At 50.6% G+C, this 19165-nt stretch overlaps 2 protein-coding genes across 5 annotated transcripts in view; one reads left to right on the top strand and one right to left on the bottom strand.

The window, feature by feature from the left end:
* Ift140 (intraflagellar transport 140) overlaps positions 1–2712 on the top strand; it is an 89111-nt gene extending 86399 nt beyond the window's left edge. For all 3 annotated transcript variants that reach the window (XM_026780995.1, XM_005349117.3, XM_026780994.1), the window contains one exon: positions 2149–2712. In XM_026780995.1, the coding sequence (XP_026636796.1) occupies positions 2149–2355 (207 nt within the window). In that variant the 3' untranslated portion in view covers positions 2356–2712. The remainder of the gene's footprint in view (positions 1–2148) is intronic.
* A 637-nt stretch (positions 2713–3349) lies between these two features.
* Telo2 (telomere maintenance 2) overlaps positions 3350–19165 on the bottom strand; it is a 20388-nt gene continuing 4572 nt past the window's right edge. For both annotated transcript variants that reach the window (XM_026780996.1, XM_013347299.2), the window contains exons 4-21: positions 18840–18908; positions 18468–18615; positions 15992–16094; positions 13387–13455; positions 13052–13193; positions 12836–12972; positions 12052–12131; positions 11795–11908; positions 11404–11492; positions 11158–11249; positions 10494–10610; positions 10291–10362; positions 6806–6997; positions 6200–6291; positions 5607–5706; positions 5229–5293; positions 4717–4832; positions 3350–3475 (exon numbers count right to left, since the gene is read on the bottom strand). In XM_026780996.1, coding sequence (XP_026636797.1) covers positions 3369–3475; positions 4717–4832; positions 5229–5293; positions 5607–5706; positions 6200–6291; positions 6806–6997; positions 10291–10362; positions 10494–10610; positions 11158–11249; positions 11404–11492; positions 11795–11908; positions 12052–12131; positions 12836–12972; positions 13052–13193; positions 13387–13455; positions 15992–16094; positions 18468–18615; positions 18840–18908 — 1904 coding nt within the window. In that variant the 3' untranslated portion in view covers positions 3350–3368. The remainder of the gene's footprint in view (positions 3476–4716; positions 4833–5228; positions 5294–5606; positions 5707–6199; positions 6292–6805; positions 6998–10290; positions 10363–10493; positions 10611–11157; positions 11250–11403; positions 11493–11794; positions 11909–12051; positions 12132–12835; positions 12973–13051; positions 13194–13386; positions 13456–15991; positions 16095–18467; positions 18616–18839; positions 18909–19165) is intronic.

Below are 19165 nucleotides of genomic sequence, written 5' to 3'. Positions count from 1 at the left end.
CTTGCATTAACCCTACTCCACCAACTGAGCTACATACCCAACCCAGCTTTCACTTTACTAATAAATGATAATGTCCTATGTAAAAGTGACTAGCTCTTTGCCAGCACCTGTACAACCATTTTCGTTGTTAGCCACCCCTGTGGCTGCTGATGTGCTAGATAATGAGTCATCCCCCTTGTGTGACTGGGACGCTTTCACAGTGGCTGAGGCTAAGCATCTTGTGTACTTGTCATTTACTTGTCTTTTGTAAAGTGTTCCAGGTATTTCCATCATTCCGCTTGGTTTTTGTCTGGGTTGGGTTTTTGTTTTTCATCTTCCATATCAAACATGATTTGTTTCCATTCCTCCCCTTTTCTTTCCTTCCAGATTTCCAGCTGCTTACATCTATTGTCCCTCAATTCACTGAGGCTAAATCCGCTTCCTTTTATAGCTGCTATTGTTGCTGTTCATGTTTTCCTTCTCTTAAGAACTACTCTGATTTTGAGCCCACCCAAACGTCTCACCTCAAACATGGTCATTTTACCTCTAAGCCTGACTTAAGTGTCTTCTAAACTGGACCCAGTTGTGTCAAATTGCAAGTCCCTTCTAGACCCCGAAATCTTCTCAACCCTGTCTGCTCTTGACTTTGCTTGTTTCTTCAATTCTGCTGCTGCTGGACTAAGCTTTCTCTTTAGCCTCTGTGGTCCCAGGATATGTCCTAAGCTTGTCCTTATGTTCCCATGTGCCCACTACAGCATCTGACACAGACAGGCAACTCTGAATACCTAGGGCAGCTGGGCGGTGGTGGCACACGCTAGTTCCAGGACAGGCTCCAAACCCTGTCTCGAAAAACAAAAAACAAAAAAGAAATACCTAGGGCAACATTTTCCCATCCCTTTGGGCTCATGTTCATTTGACTCCTAGCCCTAGGGTTTATGATTTGACATCAAAGCCAGCCAAACATTGCAATATAGCCTTATGTTTCTTATTTATGACCCTTACAGATATAGTATATCTGTCCAATAAAATCATTCTGAATTTTGGCATACGTAAGAATATTAAGATATAGCCAGTTGTGATGGCACAGGTCTATAGTCCTAGCACTCAGGAGGCAAAAGCAGGAAGATTACTGCAGATTCTAGACCAGGCTGGTGTACTTAAGAGAGTTCCAGGGTAGCCGGGGACACACAAACACTGTCTTAAAAAAAAAAAATAGAAGCAGGCTGGGTACTGGTAGCACACACCTTTAGTCCCAACCCTTGGGAGGTAGAGGCAGGTGGATATTTGTGAGTTCGAGGCCAGCCTGGTCTACAGAGTGAGTTCCAGGACAGCCAGGGCTACACAGAGAAACCCTCTCAAAAAAGCAAACAAACAAATAAATAAAGCAACTAGAAATATTTAATCATTATTCTTCATTTAAAAAATTTTTAAAGCTGCAAGTAATTTTGTTCATGTTTTGAATTAATATGCACTTCCCAGGATAAGACCTAGAAGCCATGAAAGTCTTCTTACCTCTCCTTTGTGTGAGATGCTCCCTGCAGATGAACATGTGCATGCAAGGTTAGGGAGGCCTAAATATGCTGCCATACAGGAAGCTGGGCCTGTCCTGCCCAGTCCCCCACTCTCTAAGCCAGCCCTGTGCAAACTTAACTAATAACTAGGTTAAACAACTTAATAACTAGATTAAAGCAGATACTTCATCAAAAAGAGCAATAAGCCATTAGCAGCTTAACTTCAGTTCAGCCAAGCACATGCCCAGAATTGGTAAAAGATATCCAGCCCTCCTTTGCCAAGTGTCCAGAGACAAGGCAAGCAGACTCGAGAGAAAGCAGCTCTAGAACTCAAACCAAATTCTAGTGTTCTGGCTACTAAAGGACCCTCAAAAACTGCTGTTCCTGTGAACCACAGCTCAGCATTAGCCACTGAGAATCATCTGATGGCCTCCCATACGACAGTCCGCTCACAAATACTGGGGAGGCCCAGACCATGAGTGCTCCTCAAAGCGAAGGCCTTTCTTTACCTGGAGCAAGGATGCTTTCTTTGGCTGAGGGTAGGCAGCTGGGACCTGATGTTTAAGAAACCTTATTACCATGAATGAATGTGAACCTAAGATATAGCTGGTGGTCACATCTATGGGCCTTCAGGTCACCACTGTTCCTTCTGTTGTAGGCCTATAAGTATCTCGAGGAGATGAGGAAAAGGCTGCCATCAGCCAACATATCATACTACGTGGACCAGCGCACCGTAGACACCGTGCATCAGGGCCTGGGCCTCCCAATATCCCGCATCATCCCTGAGCGGGTCCGCCACAACAGCATGGAGGATCACAAGGATGTGTATGAAGAGGTGATGGAAGAGGTGGAGAATGATGCCTGATAGCCTGCGGTCCTGCTGCTGGGAGGAGCCACCGGAAAGGCAGCTTTTTGGTTTTTTGTTTATATTGTTGTTAAATTCTGCACTGTCATGTATAAGCAGCGCAGTGGGACGTGGAGTCCAGAGTCCAGCCGCTGTGGCCCACAATATGCAGCTCTGGCTTGCCTCAGTTCTGTACTTAGAAGAAAGATCACATTTGCGGTTTAAGTCATTCCTTCAGCATTCCTGCCTCTAGGCACCTGGCAGCTCCAGTGGGGTTTTGGTTCACTTCCTATTAAAGGGAAGTTTCACTTTTCCCATGTTTACCCAACAAAAGACTCAGAAACTTCTAGATCTAGAACTCTGAACCAAGCTGCCCTTGGAACTTGGAGATACCTGTTACTGTTAGCCTTGCCTGTAGTTGGTTGCTTATAGTCCCCAGCAGAGCCCAGTGCTGAGACCACAGCAGGGATCACGTGAGGCAGGCCTGAGCCCTGAGGACTGTGCCCTTGGTCACCAGAGTAGGGATTGGGATAACAGGCACCATCCATGTCTGCTCACACTCCTATGACTCCAAATAAAGTCCATTTTCTCAGAGTCTGTTCTCTTAAATGCCTGGACAAGGTCCTTGCTGCCCCTTAGGAGGACCCATGTAGGAACTAAGTCTTTGCCAGTGAGAACCATAAAAGCAGACTATGTGACATCTGCGGCCCTGTTTATTCTAATGGAACATTGTTAGAAGCTGAACAGCTGTCCCTGGCCACAGAGCCCAGAGCCCTGCTCTCAGGAGGAGGCACCTCTTGCACCCCCCACCCACCCCAGTCCAAATTCCAGTCAGTCTAAAGCTGTTGAGTTCCACGGCACAGGCCTGCTATCTTTAGCTGAACGCTCAGCCTTGCCAGGGCATACGTAATGGCAGGGTCACACTAGGACCAATGGGCCCCTCCAGACCCCCGCTGCCACAGACAGCTCGCGTGTGGACTCGCCCCTCAGGCCTTCCCTTCTTCCAGTGGAGGTAGCTGAGGGGGTCCTCAGGGCTATGGAGAGGAGATGGACAGGAGCTTATCTCTGAGTCTCTCCAGAAGCAGCAGAGCCCTCACTGCCAGCTCCCTGCAGTCCTCGTCCACATCCTTCTCAGCCACATCTGCCAAAGGAGGAAGGAGGGAAGACGAGGTGAGTGACGCCGTGGGCCAGAGAGTCTTCTCCCAGCGAAGCCCTCGAGCTCCCCCAGGGGACCGGGAAGATCAGTAGGCCAGGTCCAGAGCTGAGCAGCCCAAGCACTAACCTGGGATAAAAGCATCAGACAAGTCAACCTGGGGAGCTCCAGCACATGAGCCTGAGGAGACCCTGCCCTTGCCCAGGATGGCTGACAATGGAACCTTCTGTGAGTAGCCATGGGAAACCACAAAGCAGTAGGACCCTGCCTGGCCAGCAGTCCCGTGGAAGCCACAGTTTGACACTATCATGGCCAGTCGCAAAGGCTCATGGGAAGCTGGATGCTCTTTCCAGTGGGTCCAGGGAGCCTGTCAAAGGGTCCGGGCTGAAGAGTCAGAGTCTACAGCTGACTTCTTTTTAACTCAAGTCAGGGTTTCTCTGTGTAGCCCTGGCTATCCTGGAACTCACTCTGTAGACCAGGCTGGCCTAGAACTCACAGAGATCTGCCTGCTGCTGCCTCCCTTCTACTGGGATCAAAGGAGTGAACCACCACCGCCGGCTGCAGCTGACTTCTTAAAACAATATTTAGAGGCGAGAGACAAAGGGCGCAAATACTGCCGAGCAGGTCTGGGTGGAGCTCCCGTCGCGCTCCCTGCTTCCACACAACCAGGCTGGACTGAAAATCTTGTTTTGTTTTTTTTGGGAGGGGAAGTTGGTTTTGTTGGTTGGTTTTTGGGTTTTTTTTTTTTTGGGGGGGGGTGAGACAGGGTTTCTGTGTAGCTTTGGTCCCTATCCTGGAACTCACTCTGTTAGACCAGGCTAGCCTCAAATTCACAGAGATCTGCCTCTGCCTACCGAGTGCTGAGATTAAAGGTGTGTGCCACCATCACCTGGCTAAAATCTTTTTAAAGAAACAGGTATGGCTGGCCTAATACTCAGAGTGTAGACCAGGCTAGCCCTGAACTTAGAGCGCTCCACCTGCCTCTGTATCCCAAGTGCTGGGGGTTTAAAGGCTTGCACTATTATGTCTAGCTTTGGATCTGAGAGCCTTCTGAAGGAACAGAGTCCCATCTGAGTTGTCTCTGTTGGGATCTTGTGATAGTCCCCAAGGGAACAGGATCGAGATCGCCTCCTTGATCCCCACACTCACGTCAGCACACTTCTCAGAGCTAACACAGGACACACCCACTCAGACTCACACCAGTGGCATTTTCCAGTCCAGACACTCACCTGCCAACCATGATCTGGCTTCTAGCAGCTCATCTGGCAGGTCCCCCAATAGCTGCTCTGTGGGTACACTGAGGAGAACAGAGGAAACAGCAGACAGCAAGCCCCGGCGCACGTAACTACCAATCAAGAGGGCGGGGAAAGGTGAGAGAAGACTCTGTGAATGGAGCCGCCTCCAGCCAGCCTATGGGAAGGCCTGCCCTCATGTACCCAGCCAACCTATGGGAAGGCCCGCCCACATGTACCCAGCCAGCCTATGGGAAGGCCCGCCCTCATGTACCCAGCCAGCCTATAGGAAGGCCCGCCCACATGTACCCAGCCAGCCTATGGGAAGGCCCGCCCTCATGTACCAGTCACTGTAGCTAGCCTATGGGAAGGCCCGCCCTCATGTACCCCATCACTCCAGCCCTGTCTGAGACCCCCAGGCCTGATTAGCCACTTCTCGTTAGGAAACGTTAGGCATGCTGCCTTGGAGACCAGACCCTGTGCTTCCCTTAGCCCCATGGGCCACTCACGTGTCCACGTGGAAGCGAAGGGTCCACACAAACCCCAGCAGGGCCTTACCCATGGGCACGGCCACCTGAAGTCAGCAGAGGGGTGGCTGGTGAGGCGTTTCCCACACTTGGACCAAAGGTAGGATCCCACTGTGTCAGCGCTCGCCTGACACCTGACAGGAGGGGTGCGTGCAATGCCTGGTGGAGCTTTGCACACCTGCCCCAGAGCCAAAGCGGGGAGGATGCATTCTGAGGGTGCAGGGTCCTGCACTGCTCACAGGTGGGAGATGAACACACTACACAGAGCTCGGGTCCTGTTCTGTGGACACTGGTGATTATCCCGCAGCCACCTGCTATGGACTATGTGGCAGGGCTTTCAGCTCCCTTTTCCCAACTCACTGTGGTGTTAACAGCCAGGTACATCAGGGATGCTAAGGTGTGGGCCAGTCTTCCAAGTACCAACTGATCATCTCCTAAGAGGTCGAAGGTCACCAGAGGCCTACAACATAGAGCTGAGTAGATGGGGCAGCCCCAGCACCTAATGGCTGGCTGAGAAGAGCCCAGAAAGATGGCTACCGACAGAAACCCAAACCCTTGAAGGCTCACATGGCCTTCCTCCCACCTTCACACCAGGGACCAGTGTGGCAGAGGACAGCCACAAGGTGAAGGCATTTTCAAATGTTTCAGCATACTGTATGCCGCCAGGCACAAACCAGGCCCCGAGTCAAGGTCACAGTCTGTGCTGTCACCCAAACCTCACAGGCTGTGCAGGCCAGGCAGCACTGACAGCAGCACCTTCGTAAGTTCAGGGTCAACGCAGAGAGCTGGTGATGATGACTGTGCCCTCAGCACAGAACTGAATAGCAAAGGGGCCTCCCTAATGTCTCAAAGCGTTTAAGTCAAGCTCATAAAAGAAGCCGAGCCCACATTCATGCCCTGTTGTGCCACAATCGCTGTCCACAGAGGTGTGTCTAAAGTTCCAGAAAACTCACCTGTCAAAGTGCTGAAGGAGGGGGAAGAAGAAGTAACCAGCCACAGAGTTGAATTCATTGGGGCCACCTGATAGCTCCCTCCGTGGACAGCCCTGCCAAACACAGCATGGTCAAGGCACAAGGCTACTCCCCTGGTGCAGCCACGCAGCCCCTCAGGCTTGCCCTGGCCTCCCTGGGTTTTATGGCCCCATGGAAAGGGCTGAGTCTGTCTCACGCCACTGTGGTCTGACAGCAGAGTCCCAAATCACACATCAACTACTCAGAGCTATACTCACTACAGGAAGACCTGGACATTGTGACAAGCTATAAACAGCCTGGTCTCCAGCCCTGAGCTGAGCCCAACCATCTCCAGACATCGCCACAGTCATTTTCTTTGTTTCTGAGCCGTACTCCTGAGCTCTTTCTACTTCCCCGTTTTAAAATCGTGCTGGTCTGATGTGCCTCAGTTTATAGATAAACTCTTGCTCTAACTCAACACTGCACTGACCCTGCCTGTGACGGGGTTCGCTTCAGTCAGACAACACCTAGAGGAATCCAACTGTTCATGATGCTGCCCACAAAACAAAAGCCCCATGCCGACAAGGACCTGAACAGCGTCCTGCTGACCTTTGAGAACCTCCGGGTCTTGCTTTTGATCCGCTCCTCCACAACCAGCTGCCAGTTGGGAGCCATAGCATTGTCAGGCTGAGAAATAGCTAGTGCTGGTGAACACGAGGTGCCAGAAGCAGGGGGACAGTGCTGGGAAAGCCTCTGGAGGCTCCGTGGCCGAGACAGTGCCTGGGCAGCCAGAACAAGAACCTAGAGGAGAGAGAGAAGTGGATGGCAGAGAGGTTCAGGGTACTCACTGTCCTTGCTGAGGACTCAGGTTTGGTTTCCAACACCCACACATCTTTTCTGGTTTCCACAGACACTGCACACATATGGTGCATTAACATACGTGCAAACAAAACATCCACACACATAAAATCAAAACTAAAATGTTTAAAACGACTCAGGACAGTATGTGGCTCTGGGAAAGGATGGTCTTCTAAAAATGGAGTAGCAGCCAAGTACTCACAAAGCTCTGCAGCCCTGTTAAAGGAACTGGGCCCCCATCCTAAGTACTCATGATCTGAGCTTTGTGCAGGGGCAGGAGGTGAGATGAGTGCTCCCTCACAATGAATGGCTGGACCAATGTACTGTACTTTTTCTCAAACTCACCAAATTTCACCCCACCTTGCTCCCTTCCTCAAGGAACTCAGCTTCACGGAAAGAGGAATAGAGAAAGGGAATAAAATGAAGCCTGCACTTGCCACATGTGGAAGACTGTCAGCAGCACCGTATGCAGCAAAGGAAGCCTGTCAAAGGCCGCACAGCTGCCTGTTCCGCTTATGCGAAGGATTTAGAACAGGGAAATCCAGACAGAACAGAACGGTAGAGAGAAGGGTTGGAAAGTGGATGCTACTGCGACCGCACAGGGTAATGGCGATGTTCTGGAACGAGGTGATACAGCAGAGCTGGATTAGAAACATGAATTTTTTGCCAGGCCCATGGACACACGGTCTATTATCCTAGCTACTCAGGAAGCTGAAACAGAAAGATCAAAGTTCAAAGCCAACCTGGGCAACTTAGGAATTCCCTGTTTCAAAATAAAAGGCAAAAAGAAAACCTGGGAGCCAGAGAGATGGCTCAGCTGCTAAGAGTCCTTATTGCTCTTGCAGAAGACCCAGGTTCTGTTCCCAGCACCCAAGTAACAGCTTGTAACTCTTCCGACCTCCATGGGCTCCTGTATGGTCACATATATGCACACAAGCACACATACATACACAGGGTTTCTCTATGAAACAATCCTGACTGTCCTGGAACTCACTTTGTAGACCAGGCTGGCTTCAAAGTCACCGAGATCTGCCTGCCTCTGCCTCCCGAATATTGGGATTAAAGGCATGCACCATCACCGCCTGGCAATTCTTTATTTCTTAAAAGACAATGGTGTAGTTGTGCATGCGTTTAATTCTAGCACTTGGGAGAAAGAGACAGGTTGAACTCTGTGAGTTCAAGGCCAACTAGGACTATACAGTGAGACCCTCTCTCAAAAAATAAAAAAAAAGAGAGGAAGGAAAAGAAACTGCAGAAGGCTGAGGGTACAGTTCAGAGATGATAGTTTGTCTAGCATGCACAATCCCAGGACCACAAAAATGCTGTTTCCTGTCTTATTTACTGTTGATGAGTAGATAAATTTTATCACTTTATGTATTCTTGTGAATACATATGGATTCAGATGCATGTCTATGTGCACACGCAGTCAGAGGTTGGTACTGTGTGTCATGTCTGGTTGTTCTCCACCTTAATCTTGAGGCAGAGTCCCTCCCTGAGCCTGGAGTTCCCCACCTGAGCTGCTGGCCAGCGAGCTATACGGATTCTCCTTTCTCTGCCACCCTATGAACGCCAGTATTTGTTCAGCAAGCACTTTATGGACTGAGCCATCTCCTCAACCTTGATGGCACCCACTCTTTAAGAGTTCAGAGGCTGCCAGGTGTTATGGTACACCTTTAATCCCAGCACTCAGGAGACAGAGGCAGGTGGATCTCTGAGTTCCAGGCCAGCCAGAGCTAAAGGGTGAGACCCTTGAGTTCAGTTGCCCTGAGCACGGGATCACCATTGGAAACTCTCACTATCATTCACTCCAGAGCTTTCTGTCTCCTGAAACACCAATCCCTTGGGCCCTGGGCCCTGGCAACCACCTCTCGGCACTATCTCTAAGAACGCACGATTCTAGATAGTTTACTACTCAACAGCCTTGCCACATGCAGTCCTTTTATACAAGATTTTTAAGGGCTGTCTGTGCTTAGCAGGTACAAGAACTTGTTTACAGAGGGATCACACTCAACCACACAGGGTTGGTTTCTCTGTCTGGTTGTTCTCCACCTTAATCTTGAGGCAGAGTCCCTCCCTGAGCCTGGAGTTCCCCACCTGAGCTGCTGGCCAGCGAGCTATACGGATTCTCCTTTCTCTGCCACCCTATGAACGCCAGTATTTGTTCAGCAAGCACTTTATGGACTGAGCCATCTCCTCAACCTTGATGGCACCCACTCTTTAAGAGTTCAGAGGCTGCCAGGTGTTATGGTACACCTTTAATCCCAGCACTCAGGAGACAGAGGCAGGTGGATCTCTGAGTTCCTCTGGTAATGAAAAATTTCATGTTGTATAAAAACATACCAATATAATTGTTATCCAAAATACATAAACAAGGATGGTAAGAGTTAGTGGTCATGAGTGCCTGGTGCTTTTGTAGAGGACTAGAGTTCAATCCCCAGCACCAGTGCTGGGTGGCTCTCAACCACCTGTAACTCCAACTCCAAGGAACCCAGCGCCCTCTTCTGTCCTCCACAGGCACTGCACACAGTATTCAATACTCAGACACATGCATATACACATGAACACAAAGACAAAACACAGAAACAGGGCCAATAAGATGATTCAGAAGGTAGGTGCACACACACACACACACACACACACACACACACACACACTAATAAATAAAAACTCTTCTAAAGCCACACAAACAAAAGAAAATACTGTCACCAGCTCTCAGCCCCATACTGGTGAACCTGTGGTCAGCAGGCAAAAGTGCCTCTCACATCCCTGTTGGGGAAGGCCGCTTGTTCGTTCCCGGCTGCCCAGACCACAAAATAATCACACAGAAACTATATTAGTTGCAATATTGTTTGGCCAATAGCTTCAGTGTATTTCTGTCTTACTCTTATATCTTAAATTAACCCATTCTATTAATCCGTGTATCACCACGTGGGTGTGGCTTACTGGTAAGGTTCCTGCGAGTCTGTCTCTGGCAGAGGCTACATGGCTTCTTCCTCACTCTGCCTACTCTCTCCTCTATCTGCTTGGAACTCCCACCTTGCCCTATTCTGCTAAGCCACTAGCCAAACAGATTTATTCATTAACCAATGAAAGCAACAAATAGGCAGAAGGACTTCCCACACCACATCCCACCAAGAAAGCTTGGGGTGACCTTTGTCCACAGTCCCTATAGGTCAACCTCCCAACTTAAGGCAACCTGGGCCTGACAGGGACAGGGAGGGGTCTAAGTCACTTACATCCAGGATGTCCATGCGCTGCCGCAGGCTATAGTTCAGGCCATAGAACTGTGAGGTCAGATACTTGGCTACCTAAGTAGGCAAAGGAGAAGCCACTATGCTCAGGCTCCAAGATTACCCAAGGGCCCAACCTGGGCACAGAATGGGACCACCAGGGCAATTTCTGATGCTCCTGGTCTGACTAGGGTCATGCTAGGATTTACCTGCTCTGGGTCTGTGACTATGACAGCCACCAGAGCTCTCTGGCGCAGTTGTTCAAAGTCTGCCAAGCTGGTCTTCTCTTCCAGGTGCAGTAGCACCTTGGCCAGCTCCACGCTCACCTGCACAGGGCCAGGAATCAGGATGCCTTCAGCCCCATATACCCAATTAACAATCCAATGCCACCCTCTAAGATCTAGGATACAGCCAGGTGGTGGTGACGCACACCTTTAATCCCAGCACTTGGGAGGCAGAGGCAGGTTGGATCTCAGTGAGTTCAAGGTTAGCCTGGTCTACAAGAGCTAGTTCCAGGACAGGCTCCAAAACCACAGAGAAACCCTATCTCAAAAAACTAAAATAACAAATAACAACAACAACAACAACAACAAAAAATGCTGGGCAGTGGTGTCACGCACCTTTAATTCCAGCACTCGGGAGGCAGATCTCTGTGAGTTCGAGGCCAGCCTGGTCTACAAGAGCTAGTTCCAGGACAGGCTCCAAAGCTACAGAGAAACCCGGTCTGGTGCGGGGTGGGAGGACCAGACAGATCTAGGATACAGATGCTACAAGGAGACCTGCCCCTGCCACTCCAGGACTCCCCACCCTCACTCCTACTCCCCACCCCCACACCCGCCCCCACTTACCCAGCCACATCCTCTTACTGCTCACCTCCCGAGTGGCCTCAGGGCTCCTGTAAACCAGGCCTTCAAGCACCATTAGGGCTCCCTCCCAGCGCTCCACGTCCTCAGATGTGGTCAAGGCTGCACAGAACCCAGACAAGGCTTGATTAAGTCCCAGCACTGACCCTCACTCCAGTGTGCCCAGAGTGTCACAGTGAGGCCGGACAGGTAGCTCTAGGACAAGGTGAAGTGGGGCCAGGGCCAGGTATTGTGGGGTAAGCACAGTAAAACCCACCTTCCACACAGTCTCGGATATACAGGGGTTCCTTGCTGCTCTTCAGCTCTTTGTCCCCTGACATATCATAGGGAATGAACTCATCATCGCTGTAATAAGAAAAACAGATAGGATCTGTCCATCCCCAGTGAGGATTCAGGTGCCCCTTTATTTTTGACTCCTCAAGGGTAAGACCCTGGAGATACTAAAATTCCCTCCCAAGAGCCCGAGACCTGTAGGAGATGGGCACGTGTAGCAGATGGCACTGCCTCAGACGAGCAAGTGGGGAGTGAACTAGGAAACCAGCACCTATGCAAGGAACACCTTGCATATGATCAGCCTCCTCCACACATGACCAGAGGGCCACCTCAGCCAACCCCTAGACCACAGAGGCCAAGGAACCCTGCCCTACCTGTCGAGCTCTGAGTCAGAGCCCTGCGGCTGAGCTGAAGGCACATCACTGGCCACTGTATTTTCAGGTGTCTCTACAGGGGTCTCCATGGCAACTGGAGCCAGAGATGGACCTCTAGGAAACAAGAAACAGCAAGGGTCACCCAGGTTAGCCTAGCACATCACATAGCCTAGAAACGTTTCTATCATCTGCCCATGTCTCCTCTAACTTTTGTCGGAAGGACTCAGGATGGGGACTGGGAACATGGAGACCCTCACCCTGTCTCCGAGGAGCAGGCACCCGCAGGTTGGGGTGTAGCCAAGGCCAGCATCTCGCGGCTCATCTCGTCATCTTCATACTGTTGCAGATACACTGGAGTCAGTGAGACCCACGGCCGTGGATGCCACCTCAGCCAGTCAGTCACAGCCAGCCCTCCTCACATGCCACTCCATCTCGGTTAACAGCCTAGCCTCAAATAGCCAGTCACCTTTTCTAAAGCAGCTTCTGATGTCCACCTCAAGCTAAGCACGGTGCCTGATGTGCTGAGCCTAGGAGCCTCTCCCTCCTTCAGGATTTGGAGACCCTTGACTGCTGACAGGGCTCAGCAGAGGCTACATCTATAGACTCACAGTTAAGCCACGTGGCGCCCAACACAGTCAAGGCCTGTACTGTCCAACCTGGTAGTGCCCATGCCAATCAGTGGTCAGTAGAGAATACGCCCCCTATGCACTCCCAGCCCAGAGCAGCCCTACTGTCTACAGGGTTCAGTGCACCCAGGGCCAGCAGACCAAATCCAGGCGATGGTTCCTTCACCCGTCTAACCAATCCGGGAATACATCTTGGGGAATACACTGTCACAGACTTGGTCCTGACCACATACAGACCCACTTTGCCACCACCCACGGGAGCCGAGTGCTCTGCACACTGAGCCCTGGCCCTCCACCACAGGATACTCCTCGATCCTAGACCCCAGAAGAGCGAGGAACTTGAGGAGCAAGTCTATCAGCAAAGGAGCCCCAGAGCCCCGTTACCTGGAGGACATAGATAAGATAGCCTGCTCACTTGGAATTTCAGCTGAGGCCCCTCAGGATGGATCCTGGAGCTGATGACCTCGGCCACAATCATGCCCAAGCGACGCACAGGGGGCAGGCTGCTGTCGAGACGGCACTTCACACCTGCCATCATGCTGGCCAGCAACTCTTAAAGCAGCAGACATGAGAGTCCTGAAGGGCTCCTCAGTGTCAGGGGTGGGGTGTGCCCACGCCACAGCCCGCTTACCATCCCGGATGTCCTGCAGCTCCGACGCCCCAAGGTGCGCCAGGCAGACCAGGATGGCCTTACTGATGTAGTGCTGCTGCTCCAGGGGTGCGTGACGGACAGCACTGCTGTTGCCCCATGTCTCCAGCAGCTCCTGAAGCACCTGGCAACCAGCAGAGCCTCAGCCTGTCCAGGCAGCAGCTACCCTACCCACAGCCACCCAAGTCTCATGTCAGGGTCTCCTAAGGGGTTCAAGCATAAATGAAGCTGGACCCCAGCCTTCCCGTTAGAAGATACTCCCTCTATTGTCTTTCTCCCAAGACCACCACAGGCTTAGTGGGTCAAGTGGTACTTACCTGTATGAGGAGTGGCCGCCGCTGACTGTCTAAAGCCAGGTACCCCAGCAGGCTCTGCAGCATGGGTGTCTACAACAAAAGTGGGTCCTGTCTACCAGGCAGGGACTGCTTCCTGCCTGCCCTACAAGGGTCTTCGGAGCTGAAGAAGAGGAATGGGATGAACGGAGCTGCCAAACTCCAGCCTCCCACAAAACCAGAGCCAGCTTCCCTCCCAGGCTTACTGCCACAACACCGCCAGTTTCAGATGGTAATTGTTCTACTTTTCATTTCAACCAAACTTTTAAAATTCAGTGAGTTATTTGCCAAATGCAGACTTTCTGACTCTCATGGTAGAGGAGACCTTCAATGCTGGCTTCTCAGCCCAGATGCACGACAGCATCCTGTGTCCCACTGCAGCTGTCTGGGCTGCTTCTTTTACTAAGACCTGGAGTCTGTCTCATCTTACAGAGTGTGTGTGTGTGTGTGTGTGTGTGTGTGTGTGTGTGTGTGTGTGTGTACACATTACAGAGTCCAGAAGAGTGTTAGGTTTGGCTGCTTCTTTTACTAAGACCTGGAGTCTGTCTCATCTTACAGTGTGTGTGTGTGTGTGTGTGTGTGTGTGTGTGTGTGTGTGTGTGTGTGTACACACTACAGAGTCCAGAAGAGTGTTAGGTTCCATGGAATATCTGTGAGTTCGAGACCAGCCTGGTCTACACAGTGACAAAGTGAGTTCCAGGACAGCCAAGTCTACACAGAGAAACCCTGTCTCAAAAACAACAACAACAAACAAACAAACAAACAAACACAACCCCTCCATCTCCATTCCCAATATTCCTCATTCCTCTCCCTCTCTCTGCCTCCTACTTTCAGATCACGGTGTAAGCTCTCAGCTGTTCCGGCCACCACGCCTTAGCTCTGCCAACATGGACTAATTAACCCCCTGAAACCATAAGCCCAAATAAACACTTCTTTTATAAGTTGCTTTGGTCATGGTGTCTTATCATAGCAATAGAGAAGTAGCTAAGACAGCTGGGCTTAAACTCAGGTCCTCTTGCTTGTATGTCAAAAGCAGCTCTTCCAGCCCCGTCAATTACCCTCTTTCATAACTCTTTCTTTCCTTTTCTTTCTTTCTCTCTCTCTCTCTCTCTCTCTCTCTCTCTCTCTCTTTCTTTCTTTCTTTCCTTCCTATTTCTAAGTCCACAGCCTTGTCCTGCAGGAGTGACTGCAGTCTGACTTTAGAACAGAGCATTGGATTCAGGAATAGACAGCTTGGGTGTTCGTTCACCAGAAGTCTGGGGGACCATCTCTGCCTGTTCACCTAGAACTGCACCGTCCACCTGCCCTCTTGGAGGATGGCTCAAGTGTTAAGTGCCTCCATCCCTTCTTGTGTACACTGCTGCTGTGCCCAGCTGCCCACTCATGTTGCTGGGAGAACTCTCCAGGGCTCCTGTCCGAGCTACACTACATGAGTAGGTGAGAGACACTTCAGTTTCCCCCTGGCTCCTCTGCACAGGAGCCAGACAGTCCGACTAGCTCATCTCTGCTCAGACTCCCACCTAACTAGCCTGGCCTTACCATCCATCCTCTTTCTCTCTCACCCACTGCTAGCTCAGGCCAGTCTGGACAGCCAATCAGCTAGCTCACTGGTGGGTATTCCAGTTCTCAGAGGCCTCCAGCCCACTCAGACAAATCCTCAGAGCCAGACCTTCTCCAAACCATCCTCCTGCTTGACTGCCCCCTGGTGCCAGCACTTGCTGTGTCACCCTGTGTATTAACTGTCCTGCGTGGGCACATCTGCTCCCTTTCCTGTAATGAACTTAGGATGAGGAGTGAAGGGGCTCTTCTGTCCACAGTGGATGCTCAGTACCCAAGGTAGAGCCCAGCTTACAAAGAAACACTGAATGAGAAGGTGAGCGAGAGGATGTAGTGGGCGCCACCATTGCCCGACCTCTGCTGTTTTCCACTCTAGATGTGTCCCACTCCTTGTCCTCCCCTGCTCTGACCTAGGGCCAGCTCCGAGTCAGCGCTCCAAGGCACATGGACAGCAGCAGTCACGGATGAGTCCTGATGCACAGAATGGAGGTGGTAGGGGCACCGTCCTAGGTAGTACGGGGACCTAGAGATATGTGACATGTTCACTTGCCTGGGATGCTGCAGAGCTCAGAAATGGCTGGAGGGGTCTACCATTTTGCTGACATCTCCTAGGTAACTGCTGTCTAACCGCACTTATATCGTTTTGATTTCCTGTGGTGCTGGGGGTAGACAGAATACAGCGCCATGCCTGCTGAGCGCACTCCTTTTCTTCTTTTCTAGGGTCACTGAGACAGGGGCAGGCTGGGCTCGAACTTTCTGTGTAACTGGAGATGACCTCCTGATGTTCTGTCTCCACCTCTCAATATGCCTAGCCCCCCTTACTCCTATTTTTTCTTTTTCTTTTACTTTTTTTAGTCAAGAGCTCACTATGTAGACCAGACTGGCTTTGAACTCAGAGATTCAAGTACCTCCACGTCTGGTGTGCTGAGATTAAAGGAGTGTGTCATGCACTCAGTTCCCCTTACTCCACATTTAGTAGCAATCTTCCTGTGACTTGGAAGGCCTGCAGGCTCCACCCTGCCTGGTTTCTTACCGTGTGCTGGTACTGCAGGAACAGAAGTTTCCGGGTCATCACAAACTGTGCTTTCTTGTTCTTCACCACCAGGCTCCCCAGCAGCCAGGACAAGACTTCAGGCCTGTGGGCAGATGTGGGAAGTGGCTTCAAAGGGAAGGGTAAGGAAAAGCAAACAGTATGGTGCCCTGTGTCCAGCCACCTCTCACTCTAGAGTTTGGCTGAGCCCTTCCATGACCTGAATTGGTCCTTAATCTTTCCTCTTCCCAGAATGAATGCAAACACCCATAGAAAGCCTAGACCCCACATCAGAGCCGACAAGACCAACCCAAAATGGGGGTCCTTCCCTGCTCTGCCAAGGCCAGGAATAAATGCTTCTCTAGGGCAGGGTAGCACACCTTTGCTGCTAAGGGCCAGAAGTATACTCTTAGACAGGTTTACTCTCCAAAGCAGTCAACTATAGGAGTGGCTGAAAAGAGCCCTAGACAAATGTGTCAATGAATGGGCATAGCAATCTACCTAAGAAAACTTTATTTACAAAAACCCACCAGCCTGACTTGGCCCATAACAACAATTTGCAGAACCCCAAGCCGGACTACTTCCTTCAGAAAGGAAGATTGTGACCATCTGCCTCAGCCACACAGACAGAACAGCAGGGTTCCTCCATACTCATTACTTCTTTTTATTACATGTATTTGTGTGTGTGAGTGCATGTGTGTGCATCCATGTGTGTGTATGTCTCAGTATGTGTATATCTGTGTGTGTGTCTGTATGTGCATCTGTGTGTGTCTCTGTGCATGTATATCTGTGTGTGTACCTGTCTATGTCTGTGTGCATGTGCATGTCTTATCATGCATACCATGGAAGTCAGGAAAACAACTTGGAAGAACTGGTTCTCTCCTTCCACCATGTGGGACTTGGGGATGAAACTCAGCCTTGATAGCAAGTAACTGTACCTGCTGAGCCAGCTCACCAGCCCTGGTTGTTATATCAAATCCCACACAAAGGCCTGCATGGTAGCACACACTTTCAATCCCAGAACTTGTTAGGCAGAGGTAGGCAGATCTCTGACTTTGAGGCCAGCCTAGTCTACATAGCAAGTTCAGGCCAGCCAGGAATACATAGTGAGATTCTGATTTAAAGAAAGGAAAACAATTCCACATAAAGTCATAAAGGCCAGGGCTGTGAATATGGTTCCATTGGTGAAGTGCCTGCTAGACAGCATGAGGCCCTGAGTTAATCCCCAGAACCACTAGAAAAAGCCAGGCATGGTGGCACATACCTATATACACAGACCAGAAAGGGTCCCTGGGACTCAGTGAGTCCAGGTTCAGTGAGAAAAATCTGTGTCAAAAATGAGATAGACAGCTCTTGAGGACCGACACCTGAGGTTGACCCCTGGTTTTCATATGGTTGTGCACACATGTCTGCACATGCACTAGCATGCACACACATGAAAATTTTAAATTTTTAAAAAAATTCAAAGAGACACAAAGGCTTTTTAATCCCAGCACTCGGGAGGCAGAGGCAGGCGAATCTCTGTGAGTTCGAGACCAGCCTGGTCTACAGAGCTAGTTCCAGGACAGGCTCCAAAGCCACAGAGAAACCCTGTCTCGAAAAACCAAAAAAAAAAAAAAAAAAAAAAAAAACACAAAGGCTTGGAAAGAAGGAGGGGACCCCTAAAAATTTGAGAAACCAAACCTATGTAAACTGACATATGGCTTTAGCACAGGAACTAGATACACAGAAGACAGTTCAATGGACAAACAAGATTCAGAACCTAAAGTGGAGCTGGCATTCATAGTGCATGCCCGTAATTCCAACACCTGGGTGGTGAGACAGAGAGGTCAAGAGTTCGAGTCCATCTTCAACCACACATCACGTGTGAGGTCAACTCCAAACAAAACAAACAAGGAACCCACAGAACTCTAGGTGGTGCTCTGCTGACGGCCCCGTGGATCTCCCAGGACAGAGCCCAGAGTTTATGGGGAAGCTATTACAAGCACACCGGGACACCACCATGAACAAGCAAGGGACATCGGTGAACACCTACAACCAAAGAATGCAAAGCCAGCGCTGAGTGCTGCTCTGTGCAGAGAGGGATGCTGGGAGCCAGGTGAGCTAGCACTGCGCTCAGAGCATTCAGCCAGCCCAGCAGGCCTGCTCCCACCAACAACCCAGAGAGTCACTCCACACACACGAAGATTAGTAGACGCTAACACAGCTCAGTGAACAACACAGGGGTCAGAGTACCCACAACAAAGAATGAGCAATGGGAGCCCAGTGAAGGAAGGACAGCAGGCACAAGATGGGGACTGGGCTCACAACCAATGGCCAGTCTGAAAATGCAATGCTGAGACAGGATGGACCACCCAAACTGTATAGGACATGGACTCTAGTATTGCACCCAGGAGAGCAGCACAGGGAATGGCAGCAATGGTGGCGTCTACCCTGACATCCTGAGAAACAATGGCTTGGAGAGGACCTGGCTGCTTACCTGGGAGCGGCCTCTACAAGCCCTGTCAGTACAGCCTCCACTGCCCGGTCAGGTACTTGCTCCACCAGCCGCCAGCACACCCGCTGCCATAGACAGCTCTCCTGGGTGAGCATTGTCAGTTGGGGCACCAGTACGCCCAGAATCTCTTCTGCGGGGACACAGAGGCCCTAAGCTTCAGGAGTCACCCTCAGCCAAGGGGGCAACAGGGGTCCACAGCCCCATAAGCTCACAGGCATGGGCAACACCCAAGTGAGGAAACCCCACTGAGGTCAAGGGTCAACTTACATGTCACTGTATGGAAACATACAGTGTACATCTGTACATGATTCTCACCCTCCACCAAGGGTGGGCAGGGTATTGGGGACCACTCACTTTTTCTCCCTTGGATGCAGGCCTTCCCCAAGACTCGAGACACGAAGGAGACAGAGCAGTCTAGGCCACCTGGAATGCAAAGCAAGATCTGATGGTAAAAGAGGTCAGCAGGATAAACATTAAGGACATCTGACTAAGGATACAGACCTTATGTTTAGCTGCCAGGTCAGCCATGGAAACTCCAGCTATTGGGATGAATGTGCATATCTAACACGGGAGAAAACCTAAATGGAGCTGTCTTTAGCTTGAAAATCTAGTAATAATATGCTTTAAAAGTATCACACACAAGCCGGGTGGTGGTGGCGCACGCCTTTAATCCCAGCACT

This window comes from Microtus ochrogaster, chromosome 7 (assembly GCF_000317375.1).
Source record: "Microtus ochrogaster isolate Prairie Vole_2 chromosome 7, MicOch1.0, whole genome shotgun sequence".
Classification (NCBI taxonomy): domain Eukaryota; kingdom Metazoa; phylum Chordata; class Mammalia; order Rodentia; family Cricetidae; genus Microtus; species Microtus ochrogaster.
The sequence above is the reverse complement of the archived record's forward strand: the minus strand, read 5'-3'. Positions and strand labels throughout refer to the sequence as shown.